The sequence below is a fragment of the Anser cygnoides genome, chromosome 2, assembly GCF_040182565.1.
Source record: "Anser cygnoides isolate HZ-2024a breed goose chromosome 2, Taihu_goose_T2T_genome, whole genome shotgun sequence".
NCBI classification, from domain to species: domain Eukaryota; kingdom Metazoa; phylum Chordata; class Aves; order Anseriformes; family Anatidae; genus Anser; species Anser cygnoides.
This window is the reverse complement of record NC_089874.1, coordinates 637818-651590: the sequence shown is the minus strand read 5'-3', so window position 1 is coordinate 651590 and position 13773 is coordinate 637818. Positions and strand designations below refer to the sequence as shown.

At 73.0% G+C, this 13773-nt stretch overlaps 1 protein-coding gene across 1 annotated transcript in view; it reads left to right on the top strand.

Annotated features, from left to right (window-relative positions):
* The window catches only part of LOC106046797 (SCO-spondin-like), a 36401-nt gene that overhangs the window by 16848 nt on the left and 5780 nt on the right, over positions 1 to 13773 (top strand). The window contains exons 49-86 of the mRNA XM_066991120.1: positions 386 to 550; positions 998 to 1177; positions 1334 to 1456; positions 1531 to 1660; positions 1772 to 1897; positions 1973 to 2064; positions 2233 to 2412; positions 2580 to 2744; positions 2832 to 3084; positions 3181 to 3227; positions 3336 to 3506; positions 4084 to 4215; positions 4506 to 4651; positions 4728 to 4822; positions 4895 to 4941; positions 5363 to 5373; positions 5452 to 5605; positions 5680 to 5850; positions 5923 to 6002; positions 6088 to 6257; positions 7130 to 7176; positions 7261 to 7461; positions 7543 to 7713; positions 7845 to 8027; positions 8523 to 8619; positions 8745 to 8968; positions 9589 to 9741; positions 10189 to 10355; positions 10614 to 10774; positions 10924 to 11144; positions 11288 to 11329; positions 11495 to 11668; positions 11836 to 12045; positions 12191 to 12358; positions 12430 to 12561; positions 12848 to 13088; positions 13173 to 13325; positions 13635 to 13681. Coding sequence (XP_066847221.1) covers positions 386 to 550; positions 998 to 1177; positions 1334 to 1456; positions 1531 to 1660; positions 1772 to 1897; positions 1973 to 2064; positions 2233 to 2412; positions 2580 to 2744; positions 2832 to 3084; positions 3181 to 3227; positions 3336 to 3506; positions 4084 to 4215; positions 4506 to 4651; positions 4728 to 4822; positions 4895 to 4941; positions 5363 to 5373; positions 5452 to 5605; positions 5680 to 5850; positions 5923 to 6002; positions 6088 to 6257; positions 7130 to 7176; positions 7261 to 7461; positions 7543 to 7713; positions 7845 to 8027; positions 8523 to 8619; positions 8745 to 8968; positions 9589 to 9741; positions 10189 to 10355; positions 10614 to 10774; positions 10924 to 11144; positions 11288 to 11329; positions 11495 to 11668; positions 11836 to 12045; positions 12191 to 12358; positions 12430 to 12561; positions 12848 to 13088; positions 13173 to 13325; positions 13635 to 13681 — 5430 coding nt within the window. The remainder of the gene's footprint in view (positions 1 to 385; positions 551 to 997; positions 1178 to 1333; positions 1457 to 1530; positions 1661 to 1771; positions 1898 to 1972; positions 2065 to 2232; positions 2413 to 2579; positions 2745 to 2831; positions 3085 to 3180; positions 3228 to 3335; positions 3507 to 4083; positions 4216 to 4505; positions 4652 to 4727; positions 4823 to 4894; positions 4942 to 5362; positions 5374 to 5451; positions 5606 to 5679; positions 5851 to 5922; positions 6003 to 6087; positions 6258 to 7129; positions 7177 to 7260; positions 7462 to 7542; positions 7714 to 7844; positions 8028 to 8522; positions 8620 to 8744; positions 8969 to 9588; positions 9742 to 10188; positions 10356 to 10613; positions 10775 to 10923; positions 11145 to 11287; positions 11330 to 11494; positions 11669 to 11835; positions 12046 to 12190; positions 12359 to 12429; positions 12562 to 12847; positions 13089 to 13172; positions 13326 to 13634; positions 13682 to 13773) is intronic.

Here is a 13773-nt window from a genome sequence, read left to right as displayed (position 1 = left end):
TGGGGTGGGGATGGGGTGGGGATGGGATGGGGATGGGGTGGGATGGGTGAAACACAGTGGGACAGGCTGATAGGGTTGGGATGGGGACAAGGAAGGGGATGCAGGGACAGAGACAGGGATATTGAGGGGATGGGGATTGGGGACAGGAATGGGGAAGGGGTGTCCCTTCATCCCAGAGCATCCTGTGCCTGGCCAGCTCCAGCCCTCTGCCCCTTTGGGGAACCCAGGAGACTCCAGGCTGGTGGCACTGGGGCTGGTGACACTGGGCTTGGGACACCAAGCAGGGCTGAGCGGAGGCTCTGTCCTTGCGGGACCCCCCCATGGGGACAAGCCCCAGGCGTGGGGAGGGTCCGGGGCAGCCCTCACCCCGCTCTGTCCCTGCCAGCTGACTGCATCCTGTCCCCGTGGGGTGCCTGGAGCGAGTGCAGCCGCTCCTGCGGGCTGGGGGTCACCGCCCGCCAGCGGGCCGTGCTGCGGGGCGCCCTGCCCGGGGGCACCTGCCTGCGCCCCCACCTCGACACCCGCTCCTGCTTCCTGCGCGCCTGCCCAGGTACCGGCCCCCCACGGGACCCACGCTGCTGGGGGGGAGGGGGGCCCTGTCCTGGGTGGGTTGGTGGGGGTGGGTGGTGGGGACACCATGGTGGTGCGTGGTGGCAGGGCATGGTGGGGTGGTGGGCAATGTGGTGGGGTACAGAGGCAAGGCATGGTGGTGGGACACGGCGGCACCCCGTAGTGATGGGGCATGGTGGCACGGGACAGTGGGGGGACATGGTGGCTCAGAACGGTGGCAGGCTCATCCCTGCACGCCAGCCCCCAGGCATGGCCATCCCTGCAGATGGAGCGGGGGACATGGGGGGGCCATGGCGGGGGGTTGTGTCACATCCCAAGCCTGTGCCAGGACGGCGTGGCCAGGCTGAAGGGGGCCGGGGCCACGGCGGGGCGATGTGGGTGGGTGGGCAGGGGGTGCCCCCAGTGCCCCCATCCCGCTGCCCCCCAGTGCCCGGCGCCTGGGCTGCGTGGGGCGCCTGGTCCCCCTGCGATGCCGAGTGCCAGGGAGGGGTGCGGAGCCGCACCCGGAGCTGCACCGACCCCCCGCCCAAGAACGGGGGCCAGCCCTGCCCCGGGGAGGCCCTGCAGAGCCAGCCCTGCAACCTGCAGCCCTGCGGGGACACGCAAGGTAGGGGACGGGGGGACGCCGGGAGGGGGACATGGAGGTGGGGGTGATGGGGACAGCGATGGGGATAGGGCTTTGCGCTGGGGCACGGGGACGTGTGCGGTGGGGGGGTGGCGCGGGGCAGCACCCCACCCTCACAGCATCCTCCGTCCCCCCCAGACTGCGGCCCCGGGATGGTGCTGGTGCGGGCAGGGGACTGCGCGCGGGGCCTGGTGCCCCCCTGTCCCCAAGCCTGCGGGGACCTGAGTGCCACCGCGAGCTGCCAGAGCCCCTGCCAGGAGGGTGAGCGACGGGGCTGGGGGCGGCGCGGGGTGCCGGTGAGGGCGCAGCGGGGCTGAGCCGGTGCCACCGGGCAGGCTGCCGGTGCCCGCCGGGGCTCTTCCTGCAGGAGGGCGCCTGTGTCAACGCCAGCCAGTGCCACTGTCACCTGGGCCAGCAGCGCTGGCCGCCCGGCCACGTCTTCCTGAGGGACAACTGCAGCCAGTGGTGAGCAGCAGCGACGCGTCCCCTGCCCTGCCTGCGCCCTGCCTGCCACGTGCTGCCCCGTGGCCGCTCCTCGTCCCTGTCCCCGTGGCTGAGCCCAGCTTCTGTCCCCAGCGTGTGCCTGGACGGGGCGGTGACGTGCGAGGACCTGGCCTGTCCCGTCGCCTGCGGCTGGTCCGCCTGGTCGCCGTGGACCCCCTGTGACCGCAGCTGCGGCGTGGGGACGCAGGAGAGGTTCAGGTGTGGGGCTGGGGAGGGGGCCCGGCCCCGCGGTGCTTGGTGGGGACAGGGGACAACACAGCGCCATCCCCGCAGGTCCCCTTCCAACCCTGCAGCGGCCCACGGCGGAGCCCCGTGCGATGGGGACGCCCGGGAGGTGCGCGAGTGCCACACGCCCTGTGCCCCCGGTACGTGCACCCCGCGCCCCGGCGATGGTGGGGGGCTGCTCCAGGGACCCCTGACACCCCGGGGACAGGACGGCTGCCGTCCCCTCTGCTCACACCGCCCCCAATGGGGGTGACTTGGGGGTGCCCGCGTTGGCTGCTCCAGTGCCACGCGTCCGTCTGTCCCCGCAGAGCCAAGCAGCGGCTGGAGCGCCTGGACCCCCTGGTCCCCCTGCTCCCGGAGCTGCTTCCACCACGTGGACCACCGCGGGCGGCGGCGCCGATTCCGGCACTGCGAGGGGCCGGGGCCGGCGGGCACCTGCCCGGGGCTGGGGGAGCAGGAGGAGCCCTGCGACACAGCCCCCTGCCCGGGTGAGCGCCCCGGCCAGCTTGGGGCACGCTGAGGGTGTGGGGGGCTGCTGGGTGCCGCCAGAGCCATGGGTCTGGGGGAGGCTGGACCCACCAGAGAGGCCCTGCTGCACGTGGGGGTCCCGGGATGTTTGGTGAGGGGGGGGGGTCACGAGCCCATCTCCCCGCAGTGGCAGGCGTCTGGATGCCCTGGTCCTCCTGGTCCGAGTGCTCGGCTCCCTGCGACGCCGGCGTGCAGACGCGCAGCCGGGCCTGTGCCCCCCCCGCCTTCGGGGGGGCCGAGTGCGCGGGCCCCCTCCTCCAGACCCGCGACTGCAACGCCCAGCCCTGCGGAGGTGGGTGCCCGGCGGGACGCGGGGCTGTGGCTCCCCGGGGCGGGGGGGGGTGCCGATACCGAGCCCTGCCGCCCGCTGTCCCCGCAGCGCAGTGCCCCGGCAGCATGCGGTACCGCACGGCCGAGGAGTGCCGGAGCGAGGGGGGGCCCTGCCCGCGGCTCTGCCGGGACCTGGGGCCCGGCGTGGTGTGTGCCGCGCGGTGCCAGCCCGGCTGCCGCTGCCCCGCCGGGCTCCTGCTGCAGAACGGGACCTGCGTGCCGCCCAGCCGCTGCCTCTGCCACCACCGCGGCCGCCTCTACCAGCCCGGTGACACCACCGCCCTCGACGCCTGCAACAACTGGTGCGGGGTGACACCGGGGATGGGGTCTGGGGGGGTCCCGGGGGGTCCAGACCTACTTCCACTTACATCCCCTTGCTTACATCCCCTCTCGTGCAGCACCTGCGTGGCTGGGGAGATGGTGTGCGGCACGGAGCCCTGCCCAGGTACCGGCCCAGTGGGGGACACAGGGGTTGGGGGGGGGGTCCCGGTGCCTCCTGGTGCTGGGGGGAGTGGGGTGGGCGGGTGCAGCGAGTCCCCGCAACCCCCCCCAGTGCCCTGCGGCTGGAGCAGCTGGACGGCCTGGAGCTCCTGCAGCCGCAGCTGCGACGTGGGGACGCGGCGGCGGTACCGGGTGCCTGCTGTGCCCCCCCCGGCCGGGGGGGGCCGCCCCTGCCAGGGACCCAGCATGGAGGTGGAGTTCTGCAGCCTGCAGCCCTGCCGTGGTGAGCAGCCCCCAGCCCCCGGGGCCCCCGGGGAGGGTGTCCCCAGAGGGGTGCCATGGGGAGGTGTCCCCGTGGGTGTCCCCAGGTGGGTGTCCCCGGGTGGGTGTCCCCGGGTGGGTGATGGGTGTCATGCACGCATATCTTGGGGTGTCTGTTCCCAGGGTGGGTGTCCCCCAGCGAGTGTCCCTGGGGAGGGTGTCCCTGGGAAGTGCGCCCCTCTCCCCCCCCCCAGGTGGGTGTTTTGGGGTGGGTATCCCTGGGTGGGTGTCCCTTGTGTGGGTGGCTTTGGTGTTGGTGTCCCCGGGGTGTCCCTGGTGAGGATGTCCCTGCATGGATGCCCCCAGGGTTATTGCTCCCGGGTGGGTGTCCCTCGGGGTGGGTGTCCCGGGATGGGTGTCCCTGGGGTGGCTTCTCCTGGGTGGGTGTCCCTAGAGAGGACACCCCCCGGGATGGTTGTCCGTGGGATGGGTGCCCCCGGGTGGGTGTCTCCTGGTGGTGTCCCTGTTGGGGGGTTCTCCCCGGGGGGGGGGGGGTGTGCAGGACCGGGCAGCACCCCGAGCCTCCCCCGTGTGCGCAGGGGCCGTGGCGCCGTGGGGGCCGTGGTCGGGGTGCTCGGTGCCCTGCGGGGGCGGCTACAGGAACCGCACGCGGGGTGGCTCCCCCCTGCGCGGCCTCGAGTTCAGCACCTGCAACCCCGCGCCCTGCCCTGGTGAGCCCCCTCCGTCCGTCCGTCCGTGTCCATCTGTCCATCCGTGTCCTGTCCGTGCCCCTCTGTCTGTCCACCCCAGCAGCCCCTGTCCCCACCCTCTGTGGCACTTGTCACCCCGTGCCGTGCTGCGGCACACTGGGGGCACCCCTGCTCCCCACAGGCATGGTGGGGGCGCAGAGCGTGTCCCCCCCCCCCCGCCTCTACCCCCCGCTGTCGGGCAGATGCACACCGGTGACACCCCACCACAGTGCTGGGGGTGCTCAGGGGGGTGTCTGTGCCCCCCCCTGCAGGCGAGGAGCCAGGTGTCTGCCCCCCCGGCAAGCAGTGGCAGCCGTGCGCCCACGTCCCGGCCTCATGCGCGGAGCTGAGCGCGGCCCCCACGGCCAGTGGGCACTGCCACCCCGGCTGCTCCTGCCCCCCGGGGGCCCTGCTGCTGGTGAGCGGGGACGGGGAGGTGGGGACGGGGTGGTGGGGACCCCCCCAGCATCATATCCCGGTGCTCCATACCACAGAACGACGAGTGCGTGGCGGAGGAGGCATGTCCCTGCGCCCTGGACGGCGTGCTCTACCTGCCCGGGGACGCCGTGCCCCGGGGCTGCCAGAACTGGTCAGTGCTCATCCGGGGGGGGGGGACCCGGCTGCTGCAACCCCCCCACCCACCGCCGCCCTCTGTCCCCAGCTCCTGCATCGCCGGCCGGGTCACCAACTGCTCCCAGGTGGCTTGTGGTGACGGTAAGACCCCCGCCAGCTCCTGCCGTGCTCCCTGCGTGGGGCATCACGGGGTGGCTGCAGGGACAGCCCCCGACCCTGCCCTGGTGGCCCCGTGGGGACCCGTCCCTGCTGTCCCCTGTGGCTGGTGGCCCTGGTGCCTGCGGTGGAGTTATGGTGACAGGAGTGGGGGGGGGTCTGGCTGCCTCTTTGTCCAGGGATCTGTCCCAAAAGGGAAGGATTTGTCCCAAAGGGAGCGACCTGCCCCAAAAGGGAGGGATGTGCCCCAAAAAGGAGGGATGTGCCCAAAATGGGGGGATGTGCCCAAAATGGGGGGATGCGCCCAAAAGGGAGGGTCTGCCCGAAAATGGGGGAGGAGGGGAGGGAATCTGCCCCAAAATGGAGGGATGTGTCCCAAAATGGGGGGACCTGCCCCGAGGCGAGCTCCAGGTTGCACCAGTGCCCCCACACCTCCCCACCCGGGGCCCACGCTGATGCCCCCTGCCCGGGACAGAGGGTGAGCCCCAGACCCCCTGGACCCCCTGGACCCCCTGGAGCAAGTGCTCGGCCTCCTGCGGGCCTGGCCACCAGCGCCGGTACCGCTTCTGCACCCCGCAACCCGGGGCACCCTGCCCCGAGCCGCAGTCCGAGGAGCGCCCCTGCGTCCTGCAGCCCTGTGCCTGTGAGTGCCCCCCCGGGGGGGTCGGGGTCCGGGGGGGGGCCGTGCCGGGTGCTGAGCCACTCCCCGTGCCGCAGGGCCGGGCAGCTGGAGCCCCTGGAGCCCCTGGAGCAGCTGCAGCCGGAGCTGCGGGGCCGGCGTGCGCAGCCGGAGCCGTGCCTGCTCCAGCCCCGTGCCCCAGGGCCAGGGAGACTTCTGCGAGGGCCCCCCCACGCAGCTGGAGCCCTGCAGCACCCAGGAGTGCCCCGGTGAGCGGGGCTGGGGTGGGGGGGCCGGGGGGGAACAGGGGGTCCCATGCTGATGTCCCCATCCTGCTGCAGCTCCCGACTGCGCCGCGGTGCCGGGCTCGGTGTTCAGCCCCTGCGGCCCCCCCTGTCCCCGCTCCTGCGATGACATCTCGGTGAGCCGTGACCCCCCCCCCCCGGTCAGCCCCCCACCCCCCCCACCCTGCCGGTGTCCCCAGCCCTGACCGCTGCCTGTCCCAGCACTGCGCCTGGCGCTGCCAGCCTGGCTGCTACTGCACCGGGGGCGCGCTGCTGGACGCGCCGGGCACGGCGTGCGTGGCCCCGGAGAACTGCAGCTGCCTGGACCTGCGCTCCGGGCAGCGGCACCGGCCCGGCCACAGCGTGCCCCGCGGGGATGGCTGCAACAACTGGTCAGCGGGGATGGGATGGGACGGGGGTGGCGGGGGCACCCGAGGGGCCCGACCGCCCCATCCCCATCCCCATCCCCATCCCCATCCCATCCCCATCCCATCCCATCCCATCCCATCCCATCCCATCCCATCCCATCCCATCCCCATCCCATCCCCATCCCCATCCCCATCCCCATCCCCATCCCATCCCATCCCCATCCCATCCCATCCCATCCCATCCCATCCCATCCCATCCCATCCATCCCCATCCCCATCCCCATCCCCATCCCCATCCCATCCCCATCCCCATCCCATCCCATCCCCATCCCCATCCCCATCCCATCCCATCCCATCCCCATCCCATCCCATCCCATCCCATCCCATCCCCATCCCCATCCCCATCCCCATCCCCATCCCCATCCCATCCCATCCCCCATCCCATCCCTTCCCATCCCATCCCATCCCCATCCCATCCCCCATCCCCATCCCCATCCCCATCCCCATCCCATCCCCATCCTATCCCCTCCCCATCCCATCCCATCCCATCCCATCCCATCCCCATCCCCATCCCATCCCATCCCCCATCCCCATCCCCATCCCCATCCCCATCCCCATCCCCATCCCCATCCCTTCCCATCCCATCCCATCCCCATCCCATCCCATCCCCATCCCCATCCCCATCCCCATCCCCATCCCCATCCCTTCCCATCCCATCCCATCCCCATCCCATCCCCATCCCCATCCCCATCCCATCCCATCCTATCCCATCCCCATCCCCATCCCATCCCATCCCATCCCCATCCCATCCCCATCCCCATCCCATCCCATCCTATCCCATCCCCATCCCATCCCATCCCCATCCCCGCTCCCCACTGTTCTGCTCTGCCCCGCAGCACCTGCACCCGGGGGAAGCTGCTCTGCACCGGCCTGCCCTGCCCTGGTGGGTGCCCCACATGGGGCGAGGGACGGGGACGGGGCTGTCCCCACACAAGGGACACCACAAACGCCCCCCCCCGCCCTGCAGTGCCCGGCGGCTGGTGCGAGTGGTCCCCGTGGACGCCGTGCTCGAGGACCTGCGGTGAGGAGGCCGCCACGCGGCACCGCGCCTGCTCCTGCCCCGCACCGCAGCAGGGGGGCCCGGGCTGCCCCGGGGGGCAGGAGGGGCTCGGGGACGCCGGGACCCAGCTGCAGCGCAAGGAGTGCCCCAGTGTCCCCCCCTGTCCCGGTGGGTGTCAGGGTGGGGGGCACTGGGTGCGCAGTGCGGGGTGACCCCGTGGCTCAGCGCCCGTCTCTCTCCTGCTCACAGAGGATGGTGCCTGGGGAGCCTGGGGGCCGTGGTCACAGTGCGGGGGCTGCGGGGGGCAGGCGCTGCGCACCCGCACCTGCTCCGGGCCCCCGGCACGCTTCGGTGGCCAGCCTTGTGCCGGCGAGGCGCGGCAGAGCCGACCCTGCCCGCGGAGTGCCAGCGGCTGCCAAGGTGAGGCTGTGGGGTGCCGGGGGGCACGGACCCCTCCTCAGACCCCTCTCCGGACCCCTGCCCAGACCCCGCCCTGGTGGGGCCAGGCGTGCCCCGTCCTTGGCCCCCTGGGACGTGTCCGCTCCCCGCAGGGTGCGGCGGGGACCTGGTGGCCTTCGCCTGCGGCAAGCCTTGTCCCCGCTCCTGCGCGGACCTGCGGGAGGACACGGCCTGCCTGGACGGGCCCCGCTGCCAGCCCGCCTGCGCCTGCCCCCCCGGGCTGCTGCTGCAGGATGGTGCCTGCGTCCCCCCGCAGCGCTGCCGCTGCCCACGGGGTGCGGGGATGGGGTGGAAGAGGGGGGGCAGGCGCTGGGTGCCGCTGGATGGTGGGCATGGGTGCAGGGTGCCTGGGGTGTCAGGGATGGGGTACAGGGTGCAATAGGGTGACAGGAATGGGGTACAAGTTGCTGTGGGGTGCTTGGGATGGGGTACAGGGTGCTGACAAATGGCAAGGATGGGGCGCAGGGCGCTGTGGGGTGGCAGGGATGGGGTACAGGGTGTAATAGGGTGATGGGGATAGGGTGCGGGGTGCCTGGGGTTGTGGGGATGGGGTACAGGGTGTATAGGGTGATGGGGATGGGGTGGAGGGTGCCATGGGGCAACAGGGATGGGGTACAGGGTGCTAATGGGGTGGCAGGGGCACAGGAACAGGGATATGCCAAGGACACAGGCAGGGCACAGGAGGTGCTGGGCCAGATGGGACTGGGGCCAAGGGCTTCAGTGGCCCTGCACCAGGGTGTGACACATGCCTGCACCCCCCCCCCCCGCAGGGACCCCCGAGGAGGGGAGCGCCTGGGGCTGGGACGGGGCAGCCCCCATGCAGGAGCTGCAGCCTGGCGAGACCTTGCAGAGACCCTGCCAGAACTGGTGAGTGCCCCCGTCCCCACACCCAGCCCCGATCGGGAACCCCACGGGACCATCCCAGTGCACGGGGGTGGCACGTGAGGAGCCCCCACCACCAGCCCTGACCCCTGTCCCCCCCCGTCCCCCAGCACGTGTGAGGCAGGGGCGCTGCGGTGCCGTGCCGACCCCGAGTGCCGCGTGGACGGGGGCTGGAGCCCGTGGGGGCCCTGGTCCCGCTGCTCCCCCGGCTGCCGCGCTGGCACCCAGGCCGCCTCCCGGCAGTGCAGCAACCCCGCGCCACAGCACGGGGGCCGGGGCTGCCCCGGGCACAGCCAGCGCCAGCGGCCCTGCCCCGCCACCGAGGGCTGCCCAGGTGAGGACACCGGCACGGCTGGGGGGGCACAGGACACATGGGGTGCGTGGGGTTCATGGGGTACACGGGGTGCATGGGGTACATGGGGTGCACAGGCCGGCATAGGGTGTGCAGGGTGGCACGGGGCGGGGATGCCTGTAGGACTGTGCGTGGCACAATGTGCTGCCCTGCTGGGCGGTGCCATGCCGTGCCATGCAGTGCGGTGCTGTGCGGTGCTGTGCCGTGTGGTACGGTGCTGTGCAGTGCCGTGCCGTGCCATGCAGCACGGTGCAGTGCCGTGCCGTGCCGTGCCGTGCCACGAGCTGCCAGTCAGTGCCCCGTGGTGCTGTGTGGCACAGCGTGGTGCAGGGCTGAGCAGTGCAGCGTGGTTCCACCCGTTGCAGTGCGGTGCCACACAGCGCGACGTAGCGCTGAGCGGTGCAGTGCAGTGCCGCATGGTGCGGTGCGGTGCGGTGTGGGTGATCCAGCTGGGTCCTGCCCAGGGCTCTTTCCCCATGGGGTGGGGGTGCTGGTGCCACCATTGGTGCTGGCACAGCGAGCAGGGCCGTGCTGGTCACATCCCCACCACCAGGGCGGTCGGGGTCCCCCCGCCCCCCCACGTTGCTTCCCCTGTCCTGCAGAAGAGGAGCCGTGGGGCGAGTGGTCCCCGTGGGGGCCCTGCAGCGTCTCCTGCGGCGGGGGGGAGCAGCTCCGCCAGCGCGACTGCCCCCCCCCGGGGGGGTGCCCGGGGCTGGCCCTGCAGAGCAAGACCTGCAACACCCACGTGTGTCGGGGTGAGTGCCGTGCCCTGCCCCAGCGCCCTGCAATGCCCTGGGGTCCTCGGGGTGGCACGGAGGGGATGGAGCAGCGTGGTGCGATGGGTGGGGGGGGGTGGAGTTGTGTGGGGTGCATAGGGTGGCGTGGGGTGCTTGGGGTGGCATTAATTGAAAAGGGTGGCACGGGGTGGATGGAGGGGCATGGGGTGGCACATGGGCTCCTTGGGGTGGCACGGAGTGGATGGGGTGGCACAGGGTGGATGGAGGGGTACAGGGTGTCATGGGGTCCTTGGGGTGGCATTAACGGGAAGGGGTGGCACGGGGTGGATGGAGGGGCACGGGGTGGCACCTGCAAACCACGCCCCTGCGCACGAGCTGGGGCTGCGGGTGCTGGCGCGGTGGGGAGGGCACGGCAGCTCCAGGACCCCCATGGGTGCAGCCGCCCTCAGCCCCGTCCCCGCACAGAGGCGGGCTGCCCACCGGGGCGGCTGTACCGCGAGTGCCAGCCGGGCGAGGGCTGCCCCTACAGCTGCGCCCACCTCGCCGGCCGCATCGCCTGCTTCCCCGGGGGGTGCCAGGAGGGCTGCCACTGCCCCGCCGGCACCCTGCTGCACCGCGGACAGTGCCTGCAGGTGAGTGCCCTCACCCCCTCCCGGCACCCGGGGGTCCCGTGCCCCTTCCCCACCCCTGCCAGCCCTGGCCGTGTTCCCTGCGCTGCCTGGGCACCCATGGGTGCAGCCTCTCCACTGCACCCAGCCTCGTGGTGTGAGCTTCTCCTGCTTCCCCTGCTCCTGGGGTGGTTCTGGAAGTGGGTGCCCAGGGCTCTGGGTGCTCCCCGGTGCCATGGGGGCTCCCTGTGGTTGTGGGCACGATGCTCATGCCCTATGCAGGAGTGCCCCTGCGTGCTGACGGCCGAGGTCCTGCGGGAGCTCCAGAACAGCTCCGCAGACCCCCAGGAGGCCCCCACCCTCCTGGGCACCCAGGGGCCGCCCCTCACGCTGGACCAGGAGGTGCCTCCCGGCAGCACCCTCCACTCCCCCTGCATCACCTGGTGAGTGCCGTGGGACCCCTCCCCACGCACCCTGCTCCCCTCCCCATCCCCATCCCCATCCCCATCCCCTGCTCCTATCCCCATCCCCATCCCCATCCCATCCCCTTCCCCTGCCACTTCCCGGTCTCACCCTGCCCCTTCTCGCCCAGCACCTGCCTCCACGGCCGGCTGAACTGCTCGCAGCCCCTGTGCCCGCGGGACGGGGGCTTCGCACCCTGGGGCCCCTGGAGCAGCTGCTCACGGAGCTGTGGGGGCCTGGGGGTGAGGACCCGTCAGCGGGGCTGCACCAGCCCCTCGCCTGCCCGGGGGGGCCGGGACTGCGCCGGGCCCCGCTCCGACAGCAAGTACTGCCAGAGCCCCGAGTGCCCGGGTGGGTCACAGCCCCCTCCCCTTGCCTTGACGGGGGTCACAGCCCCCTCCCCTCGCCCTGCCCCAGCTGCCCCACTGGGGCCGGATCCATGTGGGCACAGAGTTGGGGTGCGGGGGTGTCACCGCCTGCTCTGCTCCCTGCAGCTGTGGCCGTCCCCACGAAGGAGCCCAGCCCCAGTGTCCCAGGTGAGGGCTGTGCCGTGGGGGGGTCTCGCTGCCCTGGGCATGGTGGGGTCCCCTCCCTGGAGCTCCCTCCCTGCCTGGGGGGGTTCTGGCACCAGGGGGGGCCTCACACTCCTGGCAAGCCCTGGCCCTGCTCCCAGCCCCCCTCATCCCCCCCATCCTGGGCAGGTGCTGAGGAAGAGGAGGGCTTCGGCCCCTGGTCCCCCTGGAGCCCCTGCTCCAAAACCTGCACCCGCCCCGAGCGCCCGGCCACCAAGACCCGCGAGCGCCTCTGCACCGGGGCCGCCAACTGCAGCGGGGAGAGCTTCCAGGAGCAGCCCTGCAACCTGCCGCACTGCTCAGGTGGGGCTGGGGCCGTGCCCTGCCCCGCCGCCCAGGGGCTGGGGCTGTGCCCCACTGCCCGGGGGCTGGGCACCATCCTCTGCGCCCCTGCCCGGGGGCTGGGGCTGCCACCATCCAGTGGCGCAGCCGCGGGTGGTGCCATGCCCCTCGTCCCCGTGTCCCCACAGACGCCCCCCCATGCCAGGGCGAGGACTGTGCCGGCCTGAACTGCTCGTGGACGCCGTGGGGTCCGTGGGCCGAGTGCTCCCGCAGCTGCGGCGTGGGGCTGCAGCAGCGCCTGCGCGCATACAGCCCCCCCGGCACGGGGGGCCGCTGGTGCCCGGGCATCCTCAGCGCCTACGTGCAGCGCCGCTTCTGCAACCTCCAGGCTTGCAAAGGTGGGGAGCAGCGGCATCGGGGGGGTCCCCAGCACCCCAGGGAAGGTCCCCAGCACCCTGGGGGCTTTGCCTGGCCCTGGCTGGGCACCAGCCCCCGCGGCACCTGGGTGTGACGCCCGTCCCCTCGTGTCCCCGCCGGTGGCAGTGGACGGCGCCTGGTCGGCGTGGAGCCCCTGGTCCCGCTGCGACCGGACGTGCGGGGGGGGCCGCGCTGTGCGCTCCCGCTCCTGCACTCGTCCCCCCCCCAAGAACGGGGGGCAGCGCTGCCCGGGCGAGCGGCACCACCTGCGCCTCTGCAACCCCCAGCCCTGCGGTAGGGAGCGCGGGGGGTCGGGGATGGGGACGGGCACCCTGGTGCCATGCTGATGGGTGCCCCCCTCCCAGGGGCCGGCTGCCCCCCTGGCATGGCCCTGGTGGCTTGTGCCAGCCGCTGCCCCCGGCGCTGCGAGGACCTGCAGGAGGGCATCGCCTGCGGGGACGAGGAGCGCTGCGAGCCCGGCTGCCGCTGCCCCAACGGTGAGTGCTGGCCTGGGGGGGTGCCGGGGAGCAGAGCCTGGCCCCCTCCCCCCCCCCCCCGGGGCTGTGGGGTGCCCTTGGTGCCTGCTGGATGTGCACGCACCGTGTGGTGCCGTGCGCGCACTGCAAACAGGCGTTCATGGAGAGCTGCCTGCACGGGTCTGGGCACATCCTGCCAAAGGCTGAGCTGCACACAGAGCACACAGTGCACACGCACACACACACGCACACGCACGCGGCAATGCCCAGCCTGGCGTGGCCACGCGCTGACGCTGCCCGCCCGCAGGCACGCTGGAGCAGGATGGGGGCTGCGTGCCCCCCGCGCACTGCGAGTGCACCGATGCCCGGGGCCACAGCTGGGTGCCGGGCAGCACCCACCACGACGGCTGCAACAACTGCACGTGCCGGGAGGGCCGCCTGCGCTGCACCGACCGCCCCTGCCCGCCACCGCACTGCCCCTGGAGCCGCTGGTCCCGCTGGTCCCCGTGCAGCGTCACCTGCGGGGACGGCCGGCAGACGCGCTTCAGGTGGGGACGTGGCCCACGGGGACCGTGCGAGGCGGTGTCAGGGACCTGCCACCCACGCGTCCCCCCCGCTTTGTCCCCTGGCAGGACCCCCGCGTCAGGCTCGTGGGACGAGGAGTGCCGGGGGGAGCATGTGGAGAGCCGGGGCTGCGCGGCGGGGCCCTGCCCGCCCCTGTGCCCCCAGGAGGGCTGGGAGAGGCGCCTGGGGGACACGTGGCGGCAGGGCGAGTGCCAGCAGTGGTCAGTGTCCTCGTGGGCAGGGGGCCAGGAGGGGCTGGGGCTGCTTCTGCGTGACCTGCCCCATGGGCACCCCCTGCCCCGTGGGCACCCCTTCCCCTATGGGCACCCCCTGTCCCATGGGCACCCCCTGTCCTGTGGGCACCCCTTCCCCCATGGGCACCCCCTGTCCCGTGGGCACCCCCTGCCCCTTGGGCACCCCCTGCCCTGCGGGCACCCCCTGTCCCGTAGGCACCCCCTGCCCCTTGGGCACCCCCTGCCCCGTGGGCACCCCCTTCCTGTGGCACCCACCCCCCCCATCCCCTCCCGCAGCACCTGCACCCCGGAGGGCACGGTCTGCGAGGACGCCTCCTGTGCCGGTGAGTGCTGCGCACCCCTGGGTGCAAAGCCCCAGCCCCCCGCCAGCCTCCTGGGGCCAGGAGGGGGACGGAGGGGACCGAGGGACACCGTG